The 16361-nt window shown below is 44.3% G+C and overlaps 1 protein-coding gene across 2 annotated transcripts in view; it reads left to right on the forward strand.

Moving 5' to 3' along the window:
• LOC147692277 (uncharacterized) overlaps nucleotides 1-16029 on the forward strand; it is a 312790-nt gene extending 296761 nt beyond the window's left edge. For both annotated transcript variants that reach the window (XM_086938541.1, XM_086938542.1), the window contains 5 exons: nucleotides 3-92; nucleotides 8202-8324; nucleotides 10666-10797; nucleotides 11197-11313; nucleotides 14739-16029. In XM_086938541.1, the coding sequence (XP_086794667.1) occupies nucleotides 3-92; nucleotides 8202-8324; nucleotides 10666-10797; nucleotides 11197-11313; nucleotides 14739-14867 (591 nt within the window). In that variant the 3' untranslated portion in view covers nucleotides 14868-16029. The remainder of the gene's footprint in view (nucleotides 1-2; nucleotides 93-8201; nucleotides 8325-10665; nucleotides 10798-11196; nucleotides 11314-14738) is intronic.
• Nucleotides 16030-16361: the final 332 nt, after the last annotated feature.

The raw sequence follows: 16361 nt of genomic DNA on the forward strand, positions 1-16361 counted from the left end.
AGGAGCACAGGGTTGAGGTGCTGGGGATGGACCTGTCCTCCAATATGGTGGAGATTGCGATGGAGCGAGCCGTGGAGGAGAACACACCTCTGGTAGGTCTGAAAAAAACTTTGACCATGAAACGATGGCGAATGCAGACCCGGTTGCACAGTCACCAGTGCCAGCTTCCCTCACACACAGCAGGCACCAGAGCAGTTTAAGCTTTCTTTCACAACCAGAAAAACTACCAAACAGGTAGCGGAAATGCAAGCTTCCCTTTGCGTGCAGCGCGTGTGCAACACAGGCTTAGTGTCCACATCATGACCCGTTTCTTTCCCCTCCACATCCCCTCTGGGCATGAGGAAGAATTTGATTGCCTTTCCCTTAATACCCCAAAAGTTACTAAGTCTGTGGTGGAATGCAGGGTCATCTTGTGCTCTCAAGTTCTTGTAATGACCCTTTTACATATGCTCTACTGCAGAAGTCAGCTGGATACTCCCTTATTGGTCAACTATCCTTTTTGTTTGGTGAAATTTAAAGCCACGGGTTTGTGAATTATTTATAAGGAAATCCCTCATTTCTCTGCATTTAATTTATTTGCAAATATTAATGTGATGCCTTGCCTCAACACAGTCGACACTTCATAAAGACCGATTGATGGATTGAGCTGCATATTCAGATAATCTGTGGTAAGTATATTTGATATGAGGTGTGTCCCGCTGCTTTTGAATGCCTTTTCAGTCATTCATACTTCAGGCCACTCAGGCAGGGGATTTGCCCCTGCATCCCGGAAGCTTGATACGCCCCTTAATTCCAAAAAGCTCCTCACACCCGGTCTTCCCTTCCCCAGTACTGTTTCAGCTCTTCCGTACACCCTATATGAGGATTGAGGTTTACATACATTATCACCCCAGAAGGAGTAAATACGATTCCTCGTTACTGTCTACATCTTTGTACATCTTTCCACAAAAAAAGGCACATATTGTCATGCCTGTGCCAACTCCACGTTTTCTCTCAATGCAAAGAAGAAATGTCCAATCGTGTTCCACCTATCCCTTGATTTTAAATCTTTATTGGCCACTTTATTAAACCCAGTATTTAACGCACTAGCACAATGCAGACACCCTTCCCTCCTTGATAATCCCACTGCCTTGCCAGCTTTCACTCGAGCCCCTGTCCTCAGGGCCGGTCCTAGGATTTTCGGGGCCCTGGGCAAAAGGGAATGTGCGAGGCCCCTGATATTTACATAAGTGATGTGCGAGGCCCCTGATATTTACATAAGTGACACCTTCTGATCTCGGGAAGCTGCTTTGTGCAGACTCCAACTGGGCCCTAGCTCCTCCTCTAAGCCACCCCAAACACCTCTTGTACAGCCCATTTCGGACTGAAGGTGTGAGAATTGCTTGGGGGCTGAGTTAAACCTATATGGGTTAAAGTGCCGACAATGGGCACCCTGCAGAGTCTCTGAATGGGCAGCCTGAGAGGTGTCTCCCTCCCCTAGGCCTTCCCACGACATCCCTTAGAGGCTCCAGGAGGGGGGCACCCTTCCATGAGCCCAATTGTAAAGAGACGTATTTCTTTCACTTTGATCGGCAGGGGTACACAAGGACTGGTGGGGTGTTGCCATTGTGTGGGGCCCCATCCTGGTAGGCAGAGTGCGAGTTACAGCCTGAGTTGGAAGTGATATGATCCTGAATTTGTGACAGTCAGTTATTCATTCATGCCATTCAGCAACACTAGGGCTATTTAATGGCTGTCATGTTATTCCCGCTGCCCACAACTGCGGGGCCGGCAGCCGGGCCCCCCTGAGCGCGAGGCCCTGGGCAGCTGCCCATACCGCCCATGGCTAGGACCGGCCCTGCCTGTCCTACTCCTTGCTCTCTTCTTTCTCATCGTAATTCTCATGCGTCTCCACAATCTCCACTTCCCATTTCTGCCTTCTCTCTCCTCATTGTACCTGGGGTAGTATGGAGTAGCAGAGAATGAGGCTGAACAGATTGTAATTTGACGTATGCTGTAGCTTCTGCTCCTCCCTTTGAGCCTCATTGTTAAGTTTGTAAAACAAAAGTACCCCTTCCTTCCAGACCACTGACTGAGTTGAACCGGAGCACATTGCTGGGGCTACCAGAGCATGAAAAACGTAATCTATGGACCCTTTGTTGGTAGAGATGGTGGCCCTCTCTGTTCATAGTCAAAAACCCTGGTATCCCCTGCTCTCCTATCCACTGCCCCATTAGCATTCCAGGGAATCCAAAGCAGCCCCCGTCCCAGGAGTCCTTCAGAGATGCTGGCTATCTGGTAGGCCTGTATTTTATTTATTTATTTATTTTATTTAATGCTATTTTATATACGCAAACTGTACCCAAAGGTGTCAGAGCGCTTTACAAAAGGACCAGTTGCATTACATAAGGACATCAGAGTGCATGAGTTACATAAAAGATACGAACAGAAAAACTCTAAATTCACATAAAAATGGTAGTAAGATACAAAAGTCTACTACAGATACTAGTGGTTAGAGTTACATATACACAAGATGTAAATTCAGTCAAGAAGTCAGGTCAGTAAACCCCCAGCAGGATATATAGCATTTGTTGGCCAAAAACAACATTCTTAAAAGAGCTATTTCTTCCGCCAGCAGCTTCAGCGCTTCTCTCAGGGCTGCCATGCCTCCAATGGAAGTGGCACAGGATCAACGTGTGCAGTAGGACACCTTAACTTTGCCCAGCAGGGCTACCATACCTTGCACTGTAGTAATAACAATGCACCGGGTTTGTTGTTTTTAAGTGCAGCAAAAAACGGATGCTACATCTGAAGGGAGCGGATCCGCTGTTGGGATGGACTACCTCTTTTCAACAGAGGAGCTGACCTCTTTGGGATATTGTCATCACGTCCTAAAAGTGTTTCTAGTGTAGCAAAGGGACCACATGTTCACTAAATAATAACAAGCAGACATTGTCTGATTAATCCGTCATTTCATCTCCCCTCCCTGCACAAAGAGTAGAAATTGGGACCTTGATCCTTGTGTTCTGAAACAGCTCTTTTATATTATTACAACTTTCATTCTTTGTGGACAAATCTTTTAATTCCCGAAATAAGAAAGCACTGAGCATGGGACTGTAAATATAATAATAGGGGTGGGGGCACTTTCGTAAGGAAATGGCGGTAGGTTACCTTGTATCAGGGAGTCCAACACTTGCACCAATAAGCCGTGTGGTGTTTGCTGGGACTTGAATCAAGTTTATCTATAAGTGCCATACATATAAAACGGGTGTAACCTACACCATGCAGAAGTTACGTCTTCTTTTGAGGATACGGCATGCCAATTTTCTACCTATCACCTGCATTCGTAACTTTCACATGTAGGGATGAATTATCAGGTATAAATTACTGGTGGTGGAGAAAATTACTTCCGCCTGTTTTCCAAACCCAATCTATGTAGATTTAATGCACTTGTTTAAATAATGCTTACGTAGGAAATTGTTTAAATTATCGTTTTATGACTCAAGATTCTGCAATTCGGATAGTTTCTCCTGTTGTAGTGTTAGCGTAAGGGGCACATGAATAGGTGTTGAGAATGCGAAGAATACCCACAAAATTAACTCTCATTTCTAATGTTTTTCCACCCTATGCACACACATAAATGTTCTCCTAAACGTAGTTGGAGTAATTATACAAATGTAGTGTATAGTTACTACAACGCCCCCCAAATGTGTGGGGTTTTCTGGAAAGAGATGCCTTCAGATTTGCACGTTACATGTGCAAACGTATAATTGTGTTAAAACGTATGCCCGTGCTCCCTGTGCTCCAAAGGTGCAAAGTATACTGGAGGAGTATTTGAGGACATCTATAATGTACGTAGATTCCCACATGTTCTGCAGAGGGAAGATATATATGACAACCAGAATGTGGAAATGTATGCAAATCATTGAGGAAACTAATGGTACCTAAATGACCTCATTTTTGCATGCTTCTAAAATACCTTCAATGCCTATACAAATTGGGCACAAAACAATTTTCATTTACGTTTGTTAATTTTTGCTAAATTAGACATGAGTAAGTCCCCTACCCAGACTTTCATGTGGGAAATGTCATAAGTAGGGCTCAAACTGTACTTGGGTATCCATTACATACATAGAGCATAGTATGATGTTGCCATGTTTAGAGTCATATCTTAAGGTGATTCTTTTTGCTGGCCTGGCAGCGCATCTTTGTTACTGAACAGGCAGTAAGAACTTACATAAAATGCTATTGTTAAACCCAGTAGTTGCCTGTTAATGAAACTGCTTTCTTGAAACAACTGCTAACTATCCCTGCTTTTCAAAACCTAAAAAAGCACCTCCTGCCGTTTTTGGTCGACCCACTCAAAAAACCAGGACATGAGCTACATTTCCTGATATGTGCCAGGACAGCTGGTGAAAAACCCAGACCGTCCTGTCCAATCCGGGAAGCCTGGTCACCCTTAACGTCAGGGGCGGGGACTCCTCAATATAGTTTAGCCCAGCCGTAGCAGAAGGGTGACCACTGTCCGTAAATTTCACTGACCGTCCGTAATTTGGACCTCACGTCCGTTGTCTGTCAGCATCCCTTTTACGTACGCCTTTTGTCCGTAGTTTTGGGCCTTGCAGGAAGCAGAGCTGTTCGCTGCGAGAGGCCTCAGCTCCCTGATGGGGCTGCCTCACATTCATCCTCGGAGCACAAGGGCAGCCCCACACTGCCCATTTTCATTCTGTTTGTGGCTAATTGTCACATAGAGAATGACAGTGGGCCAGTTTGGGGTTTTACAGCGTGTGGTGGCCTCCTCTTGCCCTGGTCTAGGGCAGGGCAGCCTGTTAGGGTTAGATGGAAGAAATGTTCAAAACACATGTACAAAAATGCCCATGCTGCTATGTGACAGTTCATAAAAAGAATCTGGCGAAAGAAGTTAAAAAGAAGAGGTTATAGTTCTTACACAGTCTCATCATTTCAGAGCTGAAGCATTTTTATTATATACAACAAAGCCATAGTTGCTGCTTTTTTATTTATTGTATGCAACTACCAACAAAGCCAATAGTCATAGCTTGTTGTAGGTCTAGTTTTACTGGATGCAATGATAGAAACAGCAAAATACAAGTCGGGCGGCACATTATGCTCAGCATAAATTTTTAGTGTTGGTGTTTTAAGCCACCCCCTTAATTACATCTGACACGCCCCTTTGAGAGATCCCCAGTTTATCATCCCATTTAAAGTCCTGGAAACCACCCCATGTCACAGTCACCTCACATCCTTGCACTGTGCATCATTCAAGACTCACGATTTCCAAGCTTTCAGATTACCTATGTGCATGAGCATAGTGAACTCTCCCCCAACCCACCCCACCCACCCCTTGCTTTAGGAACTACAGCGAGGGTGAAATTCTTGATGGGCCTCTTCTGTCAGCAACTCAGTAGACAAAGGCTCAGCTCATAATTAATGTGAAAGGGTGGGTGAGTGAGTAAGTGAAGGAATGGGTAAATGGCTGGATGGATGAGTGAAAGGATGAATGGATGAGTGGAAAGGTGAATGGATGGAAAATGAGAGAAAGGATGGATGAGGGAGTGGAAGGATGGATGAGGGTAAATGGATGTATAGGTGAAAGGGTAGATGGATGGGTAAAAGGCTGGATGGATCAGTGAAAGGATGGATGGATCAGTGAAAGTTTGAATGATGGGCGAGTGAATGGGTGGATGGATGAGAAAATGATAGGTGGATTGATGAATTGATAAGTGAAAGGGTGAATGAATGAATGGATGAGTGAAAGGGTGGATGTAAAGATGGACGAGTTAGTGAAAGGGAGGTTAGATGGGCAAAAGGATGGATAGATGAGTGAAAGGGTGGATGGACGAGAGAAAGGATGGATGAGTGATAAGGTCAATGGATGGACTCATGAGTGGATAAATAAATCGATGAATGGGAGGATGGATAAAAGGTGGATGGAATGATGGGTGGCTAAGTGAAAGGGGAATGGAGAGAGAAAGAGGATGAATGATTGGAAGAATGGATGGGCGAATGGGTGCATGGATGAGTGAAAAGAAGAATGGAAAGATGGATGAGTTAAAGAATGCATACATGAGTGAAAGGGAGGGTGGAGAGCTGTAAGAAAGGATGGATGAGTGAAAGGTTGAATGGGTGGATGGATGAGTGACTGGGTGGATGAATGAGTAAGTAAAAGGATGGCTGGATGGGTGAAAGGCTAAATGGTTGGATCGGCGAGTCGATCAATGGATGTGTGAAAGGATGGCTTGGGTGAAAGGGTAAATGGTTGGATGGATGAGTGAATGGATGGATGGGTGGAAGAGTGGACGCATGAGTGAAAGGATGGATTGGGTGAAAGGGTGGATGGATGATGGATAGTTGAGTAAAAGGGTGGATTGATAGATGGATGAGTGAAATGATGGATGGAAGGATAGATGATGGATAGGTTTGCAAATGGTTGAAAAAGTATACTATGGATGGGCACACAGATGGAAGGACAGAATGAACGGTGAAAGTCTCAGTGATCGATGAAAGAATTAATAGATGACAGAATGTAAATTTGAAGTAGTGGATATCAGGGATTTGATGGAAGGATGAATGACTAGATCCTTGGACAAGAGAGCTCTTCTGGGGAGGGTTGTGATGACTTACTTTGCTTCTTGGTGCCATAAGAGCTTTATTTCTAAGTGGGAGATATTTAAATGTTCTGGCTACTCCCTTGCCTATGAGTTACTATTCTGTATTTGCTGTGTGCTTATGTGTGGGATCAATACATCATGCATATGACATTTTGAGTGACACCCAACTGCTACTTGAATGTTACACTAGTAATTGTAAATGTTTGCATGTTTTGTTTTAAGTGTAATGTTTTAGGGAGAGCTTCATAGTGTCGTGAGCTATGCTTGAGATGTATATTGTGTTTGTAGCAATAGGCAAGGCGTCAGAAATAAACTATGTATTAGTGTATCAACAGTGCCTTCTTCAAGAAAGCTGCAGGGAAAGGCACCTTTGTGACTTCCCGCAACTAGTGTCTCTGCAAAGCCCCCATAAGCAAAGTCACATTACATATTTTAAGTTCCACTTTCTGAAACACCCATAATGCATTCTCTGTAGTGGGTTCTTCGTGGCAATCCTCCCTTTAGTTCACCTATGCCAGGTTCGCAATGCCCGTTGGACTCAAAGGGCTTCAGCCCCCCCCCCCCCCCCCCCCCTTGTGTTTGTCAGCCGGGGCTGAGACAGCTTCAGGGGCACACACAGCTGCACCCCAGTACTTCACAGGTCTTTATAAGACAGTTTACTTGTTAACAAGGCTTTGTTGTTCTTTCACTCCTTCTTAGAGCCCCTTCATCTTCACTCTGCCAATTGAAGGAAGAATTAGCCTCCCCCAAAATGTTTGTCACCCCCGGAATTTGACTCTAGTTGCTCCACTGACCTATGCGTGCCGCTTTACATCCCACAATGGCACTCAGATATGAGATGCTAGTAACAATGTCTATCCGAGCAGATCTTCCTGACCACTTCTCTCACCAAACATGCCTGCTCAGGACCGTGAGTTGTAAACAAAATATCAGACTGGACAACCCAGTGCAGTAACCATATAAACAGATTATTATCATATGAAATACCACAAAAAGACCTGCACAGTTTCTCAAAGTTGCGTGCCTACCAAAAAAAGTGCACGATTGTCTCAACCTAATATAAACTTATTTTGACTTGTACTTAAGTGGTTGTTTATTTAATTACTTTTATACTATACGCAACTTCCTCTGATGTGTCTGTGAAATATACCCTTTGTCCCGAAGTTTTGTCTTAAATGTTGACCTTCTGTCCTGAATTTTTGTCCTCAATTTTCACCTTTTGTCCTGATTTTTACACTTACTGTCCTGAATTTTTACTCTTAGCGTCCAGAATTTGCACCAATGCAGTTGGTCAGCCTACATAGCAGGTCAATATTCTTGGTTTGTGCCAGCATTTACTGGGGTGAACTGTGCATACAACACTCGTACACACTCACTCATGCACATACTGGTACTCATACAGAGGCACATGCAGTCACACATGCAGGCCTTCTCTCTCTCTCTCTCTCTCCTAACTCTCTCCACCCTCCCGCCCCTCCCCCATTGGGTCTTAAGACTGATCTGAGGTATCAGGGGAAACATTGCGAGACAGCTTGTGCTTAGAGCAAGAGAAGTTCCAGTAGATGCCCACACATTTCTTGGTTTTTCTCTTAGGTGCAGTTTGAGATCGGTGACGCCACCAAACGTGTCTTTCCCACGAACTCCTTTGACGTGGTGTACAGCAGGGACACCATCCTGCATATCGCAGACAAGGGCGCCCTCTTCAGGAGATTCTACGTAAGTCAGTCTCCGGCATTTCAAAGAGTTGCCTGGGGAAGTGAAGAGGACACGAGGACGTTTGGTGTAGAGGACAGTGTGGAGGAGTGAAGCAATGGAGAAATTTTGATTTACCTATAGTTTTAGCCTCCACACAGATCTGCATTGGGTTTGGCACTAGCTGAATGTAGTCAGCTCAGGGCAGGTATACAAAATGTTGTGCAGTTCTGAGGAGCAAACATCTAAAGGGTGAGTAAAAAAAAGATGTTTTTTTCCAATTTAGCATCCATAGGGATTTTTTGCTTTCAGGGACAGCAAACATTTCTTATTGGATTTACACCAACCCTGGCATGGAAATAGAACTTTACTCGGAAGTGGTGCTTCTTGTGTTTTGGCATAAATATTTTCAGTAGATTTTAAGATGTTAGAATTTGAAAAATGGGGCTTAAAAGGTGGGCTCAAAAGCGTTTAAACTTTTCTGTCCCATGTCAGTTGAAAAGCCATTTGTTGATGTGCTTGTAAACTTCCATCATTTGATGAATGCGCATAAACATGGCAAACATTTTGTATGTTGAGATCATTCTTGGTATTTTGAAACATTTGAATATCCGTCAACAGGGAACAGGTAAATGGGAGGGGTGGTAAGCGGGGCTAAAAAAAAGTGGTCAAGTGCTAATAACTTTGACGTGTGATGAACGTGCAGACATTTTTACAGAAGCTTGGAAGGATTAGTTTTCTATTGGTATGTCAAGTTAAAGCTAAAGGGGAGGCCATGAAATATTTATTTTACTTATAAATTTAGAGCTGGGGGGCAAAGGAAGGGTTCATTTAGTAAGAAATTTAACATTGTTTGAGGAATCTGCATGAAATTTCGCCCTATAGTTCTCTGTTGGTTATATTAAATTTTGATCGACAAGGGCGGCACAAAGATAAATGAGTGTCACTAAAAGTTTCATTCACTAATAACTTTGCCGCTGGTTGATGATTCTGCATACATTTTAGCATTTAGCAAATCAAGTCCAGTGCAAGGTCAGGCAGTCCCTGCAACCAAACCCCGATGTGCACAACTGAATAGGGTTGGGTGCATCGCCTGGCCGAAAAATGTGGTTAATGCAGAATGGGTATATGGCAGGTGAATGCGGCCCATAAAAAACAATGTATTTAACTGAAGAAAACACAGTTAAAAGATGGTTATGATTCAGGGATCACAGAAATGAAAAATCTCTCAAATTTAACAATATGCCAGTTATATTATGCATAGCACAGTGGACACTATAACTCATGCCCTCTACCATGTTCAGTAAACCGCTTAGCAAATGGCAATTAAAAAAGGCTCCCTACAAAGAGCAAAACATGGTGAGGGCATAGGTTGAGATGTGCACTTTGTGGCACACCACAACTGTCGAATTTTGGGCTTTTTTCAGTTTAAAAAAAGTATATATATATATATATATATATATATATATATTCGTTTTTGTTCTTTCCTTCGTTGTCACTTTCTTTGTATCACACTTTCATTCTGTTTCATTGTTTACTCCAACCTCTTAGTTTTTTTTCTCTTTCACCTCGTAATTGTTTCGCTCTCCGTGTTTCTCTTTCTTGTATCTCACTTTTTTGGCTTCTCCTTTTATCATTTGATATTTTTTCTCTCTGTGCTTTTCATTTGTGCTTTCCCCCCTGCTTTCACTATATGCCTACTACTTTCCCTCTCCTCCCTGCCCGTTCCATTTTTTCTCTCGCTTCCTTCTTCTCTGTTAAGCCTCCCTTTTACTCCTGTTCTCGTTCTCCTCCCTTCCTGTTGTCCTTCTCCTCCTGTGGCAAGCTGCTCCTTACATTCCTTCTTCTGCTCACTTCCTCTTGCCTCGTTCATCTTCATCCAGCCTTCTCCCACTCAGTCCACTCTCTTTCCTCCTGTCTTGTACGCTCTACTTCTTTCTCTCTCCCCCTTCTCCTGATCACTCACTTCTTTTTCTTATCTTGTTCTTTGGCCTCACCTTTCTCTCCTGCCTCCTCTTGCTCTGTCTATTCGTTCTCCCTCCTGACTTCCTCTTATCTTTCTCTTCCTTGTCTCTCTTGCTCTTTTGTCTTATTCTCTTCTCTCCTCCCTTCGCGCCCTTTTATCCTCTCTCAATCCTATCTCCTGTACCTCCTGCATGTTGTTTCTCTTTCCTTGCAATGTCTCCTTGCAATCCTCCTCGATCATCTTTGTTTTCGTACTTATCTGTTTTCCCCTCCTCTCGTTTTGCTAAGTCTTTCCTTTTTGTCCCCACTTAACCTCTGTTCTTTCTTTCTCTTTCCCTTACCCTTTCTTACCAATTTCTCTTTGTTTTCACTCTCATTGCTTTTCCCTGCTCCATTGTAGTCCTGGTTGAAGCCCGGAGGCCGACTTCTGATCACTGATTACTGCTGCGGCGAGAAGCCCTGGTCTAAAGTTTTTGAGGAGTATGTGAAGGGGAGAGGATACATCCTGTACACGCCCCAGGAATACGGCAAGGTCAGTCCCATTGCCTTCAACTACCCCCAGTGCCTCGTAGTTTTTCTTTTAAAATACTGTAATGAAATGTTTAACCTACCTGGGTGTAAACTCGGAGCCCTCTTGATCCTCCTGCATTCAAATGCACACTATTTGGCCTTTGTATCCATTGAGTGGCTCTTTCTAGAGGAGCCATTCGGTGAAAGTATAAAGCTTGTACTATTACTCAATCTTACATCATAAACAATCATTAGCTGCAAGACCCTTTGTTTGATGGTGTCTGATTGGGTAGTAAAACATATGACATCATTCATTGCAAGTCCTCCTTTGACATCATTCATTACCTAGCCTCCTTTAAATTAAGCCCCTTCTCACTCTAATGATGCCCTCTCCGCTTTCCCTTCTATGGCATCGGTCTAGTTCCTGGAGAAGGTGGGATTTGTGAACGTCCGCGCTGTGGACCGCACAGCACAGTTCGTGGAGGTCCTGAACATGGAGCTCTGCAGGACACAGGAGATGAAAGCAGCTTTTACCCAGGTAAGGACAGCAAAACTGGACGGCCGATGAAGATCCAGTCTGATCTGTGCTGCATCCCCGTTCGCCCTCCGCCTCCAAAGGCATAATAATGGTGATGCCGCCCATATCCTTTAAAATGTACCTCTGTCAATGTAGCCATTTGCTATTCAAGCACCAAGACCCACTGATACACCTTTGTCCTGATCTGCTGCACTCCCTTCAACATATATAATTCAACTCAGTTCTGCCTTACTATATATCCCCCTCTGATATTCTAGTACCAAGAAAACTGCTCTGCCGAAGCACACTTTTGCGACCTACCGTCTGCCACAGGTGTTTCAGTACTTAGGCACACATTATGAAGTTGTAGGGGAGCCCCAGTAAAGTTGGTCTTAGTCCAGTAAAGCCTGCACCCTGAGACTGGCACAAAAGGGGAACAGTATCTCAGAGAAGGTGCATTTGTTCGCTGTTTGGTAGCAGGCCAGGGTCAATGGTCCTAAACATCAATTTCAGTGACTGTATTTGGAAGAGATCCTTAAAAGAAGTACAATTCCTGTACAATTAAAAAAAACATTTTATAATACATTCTTACAATTTATTTTTGTCCAAAAATCCGTTTAATTTCCAAATATACATTTAAGAAAAAAACAAAAAACACACTATTTGGACTGACTAGTAAACCGCTGTAGTTTGAAAACAAGGAGCTGATTGGGGCACGATTTGGAAGTAGTATATTGGTAAAGATGACTTCACTAGGAGTGTTGCCTGTATCACTCTTTTGGCCAGATGTACTGAGGGATTTTGCAAATAACCCTTCAATTAAAAAAAATCGAAGGGTTGCTACCACAAAAATCCTATTTGTAATCTTCAAAACCCATTTTACGAGTAGGAAAAGTTTTTGTAATTTATAAAATCGTTTTTGCGGCCTACACCAAATCTCAGTTTGGAATGGGTGTTTCAGTGGTTTGCTACTGTATTTCTGGTTGCAAAGCACAGGTATTGACAGGAGACCACTGCCTCCTGCTTTTGGTGTTTATCCAAACGGAATTGAATTTTTTTTTTTATGCAGCTCGGTTTTCTTTCACAAATGTAAATGTAAATCCAGTACTTGTAAAGCGCACGACTCACCCCTGAAGGGGTATCTCAGCGCTGGGGGCCGTTGGGAAGATTATGCGAGCTATTGCCCAGAGTCGCATGGTGCTAGGCAGACCCCTGCCGCCAGAGCCGGGGATCGAACCGTGAGCCCCAGCGTCCGGTGTCAGTCGCCCTGGCCAGGGCGCCACACATCTTCCGTGTGCTGCTTTAACCCCTTCGATGCTCATGACGAGCTCGTCATGAGGCACAGTGGAGCTGTGCTGATGACGAGCTGAGCTCGTCATGAACAATGAGAACTCTGTGAATTCAGCACCGGGGGGGAAAAGCCATAGCAGCCAAGGTGTTAAAAAAACAAGCTATCCTTCTGGAAATGTAAACACATGGATGTGGTCTGCTGTATGTTGCAAGCGTTTGTAGCCAATTGAAGGCTGTTGCCACTCGCCTAATTAATATTCTTTAGGCAGGTCGTTATGCGGCCCTCTGCAAACTGTGATTTTGCGAACTCACCTAGTTGTACATAGGATGGTTTGCAAACTCAGAGTTTCTTTGCAAAATAAGTCAGTGCATAATTGTACTTCCAAATTCTGTTTTTATTTTTAGTTGCAATTGACTTCCTTGTTCTTGGAGCACCTTTGGGGATTTTTCCTCTAAGATGTATTTTTTTTAGACAACCTGCTTGTTCCTGTTGTGAAAGAGGAGAAAGATTTTTCTCTCTGTTGGCTGACCCCAGCAACTCGGACCCTCAGAGCTGTCCATGGGCCTGCCTTACAGGTGACCTTGAATCTGCCAGGAGTACAGTTCATCGTTTGTCTACAGATTCAAGGGCTTGCATAGCTCCTGCATGCTACCGTCAAGCTACTTCGCAGCACTAAAATATTTGGTGATACCGATTGAAACGAAGACTTGCAGTGTCACATTAGATGGTTCAGACAGATGCCTAAAGCATCTTTACCTCTGGGTCCAAAGTGGGGAGATGACTTGTTGGTCATTATCTTCAGTTGTTGCCTGTTACTATTGGTGGAGCCTGGTCCGCTCTTCTTTTTTTTTTGTTATTGGCATTTAAAATCATACACAACAACAAAACGAAAGAACTTACAATGCCAGCACATAAGGAGGAGCAATAAGTCAAAAAGGTGCGCAGTTACATTCCACAGTGTAAAGCAGTAATCACATCAGATTGTTACGCAGTCTACAGGAAATATATTGTACGTTCTTCAATGGCTGTAGAGTTGATAGTCCACTCCTCAAATTGCCCGTAGGACATAGGGCAGAACCATAGCTAATACGTGGTAATAGATAGGTAACCATAGCTAATACCTGGTCAGCTCTTCTTCAATGCAGTGGTCCAAATGGGGGCCCGACTCCTCTTTGGATATGTGCGTATTCATGAGTGATAGAAGAGAAGTCTGAATCTTGCAGGAACCTTGATTTATGTGACCTCGTACACACTCTCTCACGAAACCCTTGCTAAGCAATTTTAAAAGAAAGTCTAACTTAAGCTAAGATGACAACCTCCAAGAACGATAATAATAGTGGTGCCGGGGCTGATCACACGTGACCAAGCACTGTCATCATGAGTTGAGTGGAGAAGTGTGGCTCAGGGGTTAGAGGCGGCAGACCCGGAAGCTGAGATCGGCCCTGGACCAGGGTTCAATTCCCTGCCTCGGCGGGTCTTGGGCTCAAAAAATTCCACGGACTCGATAATTCTCGCTCCGGTGCCTTCTCAACTCATGGGTTCACACTCTGCGACTCTGGGCAATAGCTTGCTTAATCTCCACAACGGCCCCTCGCGGCGGGATGCCTGGCTTTCACCTTGTGGATACCCTGCCGGGGTTATCTCACAGGGGAATACCAGGACGGGTTCCCTAAGCAAGCGCCGGGAAACCCTTTGTGGGTAGCTGTGCGCTATATAAGCTCAAATACATTTACATATTCTTTCCCACGGATGCCAATGTTTGTATTTTTGTCTCTAAACGTAATTACCCCTAGTGGTAGAGCGTAGTCACAAACTAGGCATGAACTACAACAAATCAGGGTGTCAGGACAGAGGTTGATGGGTTACCCACATACACAGATCTCCCTGTGCCCGTCATACCCAACCCTCTTATTGAAGCACTGAGAAAATCATTTGGGTCTGCCAATGCACCTCAGTCCTGACCTGCAGGCTCCTGCTACTCCAGCACTGAGACACACCCAAAAGAGGCTCAATCTCTCCAGCCTCTGGGTGCTGTCTTTTACAATTAGGGAGTTAAGTGGGACTGGTGGGATGGGTTGAGCAGAAGCTGTTCACCTGCTGCAGGTGATACCAGTTATTGTAACCTGCTGCTTTTGTCTTCCTTTTCTGTCGACAGGAGTTCTCTGAAGATGATTATCTGTACATCATCGAGGGATGGAAAGAGAAGTTGTACCGTTGCAGCCTGGGAGACCAGCGATGGGGTCTCTTCTATGCGGAAAAGCCTTTCGACATCATGGCAGTCTAGGGCCGGCGAGAGCATGATACCCTGGCTCCAGAGAGTTCAATAACCAATTACCCTAAGCGTGTTGTAACAGCCTGCTTTCTGTCTCTGGACTCCATGTTGGCTTACATTGACAACGGTTCAGGCCTTTTTATGTTATGTGTGGCTTGCTGCATACTGTGAAGTCTATTCTGCCCAAGTGGGTCTCTAACGGGCCACAAAAGCTACTGCAAGATGTGGTACTTAAGCTTAGATGTCTCACAGGGAACCCTCCCCTAGAGCTAGTGCACTGTATCAGTGGTCCTCAGGGTGATCGCCGTGAGCGCTGCCTGACAGGTAGAGGTGCAGTAGTCTTTCATTGCTGTAGCCCTCAGCCTCAACTTGTTGGACTCTATTGATAAATCATCAGTTACTCCCCCACCAACTAGCACCTCGAGGTTTCATCGGGGACTCGGCCACTGAGCTCACATAGCTGCTCCTTTTGTATTAAGACTAAGGTCCTCACTCAGAACTTTAGTGCTAAGTAAACCACGCTAACTCACTGAATGAATTGCATACTGTTCACCAAGAAATCAACCTCGAATTAAATGGTTATTTCCTTTCACATATTGACTCAACGCTGAGGGCTCGCCGTGCTGACAGATCAGCTCCCCTCATCCTGTGACCAAGAGAAATGCCGCGACCCAATAACCTCTCTCCTTACTAACAACCCAACCAGATTTAAAGGATCACTGCACCGTCGGCTTGGAACTGAGGGCACTTGTAGGTTTGGAGGAAGATCTCTGCTTCGTGAATCACCTTTATGGTGGTGCATAAGTGTGCCTAGTCTTGCCTTTTCTCTAAACCCTTGCGCTTTCCACAACCCTTGCGGTTTCCTCTAAAATCTTGTCATAGAGGCAATCCACACACAGCCTTAATGGTCTTTCTTGCCACTACCCTAGAGAATGGTTATCCTATTTGCTTCTAGTGGCTTGTAAGAATCAGCACAAAATGTTCCTGACAGACCTCCTACCCAAGCAAGGCACTAGTCTGGTTCACTTATTGAACTGTTCCATCCTGTGAAAGTGCTATCATGGGAGCCTCCAGGTGAGGACACTGAGCTGGGGGTGGTGTGAGGAAACGGGACTTCTCCATATGTAATCACATCTCTGCCTCAACCATCTCCGAATAAATTCAAATAATTTTTTGTCTGGCTGGTCTGATTTCTTGAAAAGTGTTTAGATTTTCTGAGCTTATGGCGTCGCCATTCTAGACTATGATTATTTACTTATATATGGTCAGAGGCAGGAATACAGCTCGAGGGAGGGAAGCAAGTGAACACTTCTGGCCAGATGATTGTATGTAATATATTTGAAGTTTTTAGTAGGCCTGTGCAAAATTTGCATAATTTCCTTTCCAGAAATGACATGAAATTTAGCCCCTCAAAAAAAGTCTGTTATTGCACAAACTTATGCGACAGAGATACTACTTTTGTGCTGTCGCATCCTCACATTTATTTTGGAATGTAAGGGCGTTTTT

The sequence above is a fragment of the Lissotriton vulgaris genome, chromosome 9 (genome assembly GCF_964263255.1).
Source record: "Lissotriton vulgaris chromosome 9, aLisVul1.2, whole genome shotgun sequence".
Classification (NCBI taxonomy): Eukaryota; Metazoa; Chordata; class Amphibia; order Caudata; family Salamandridae; genus Lissotriton; species Lissotriton vulgaris.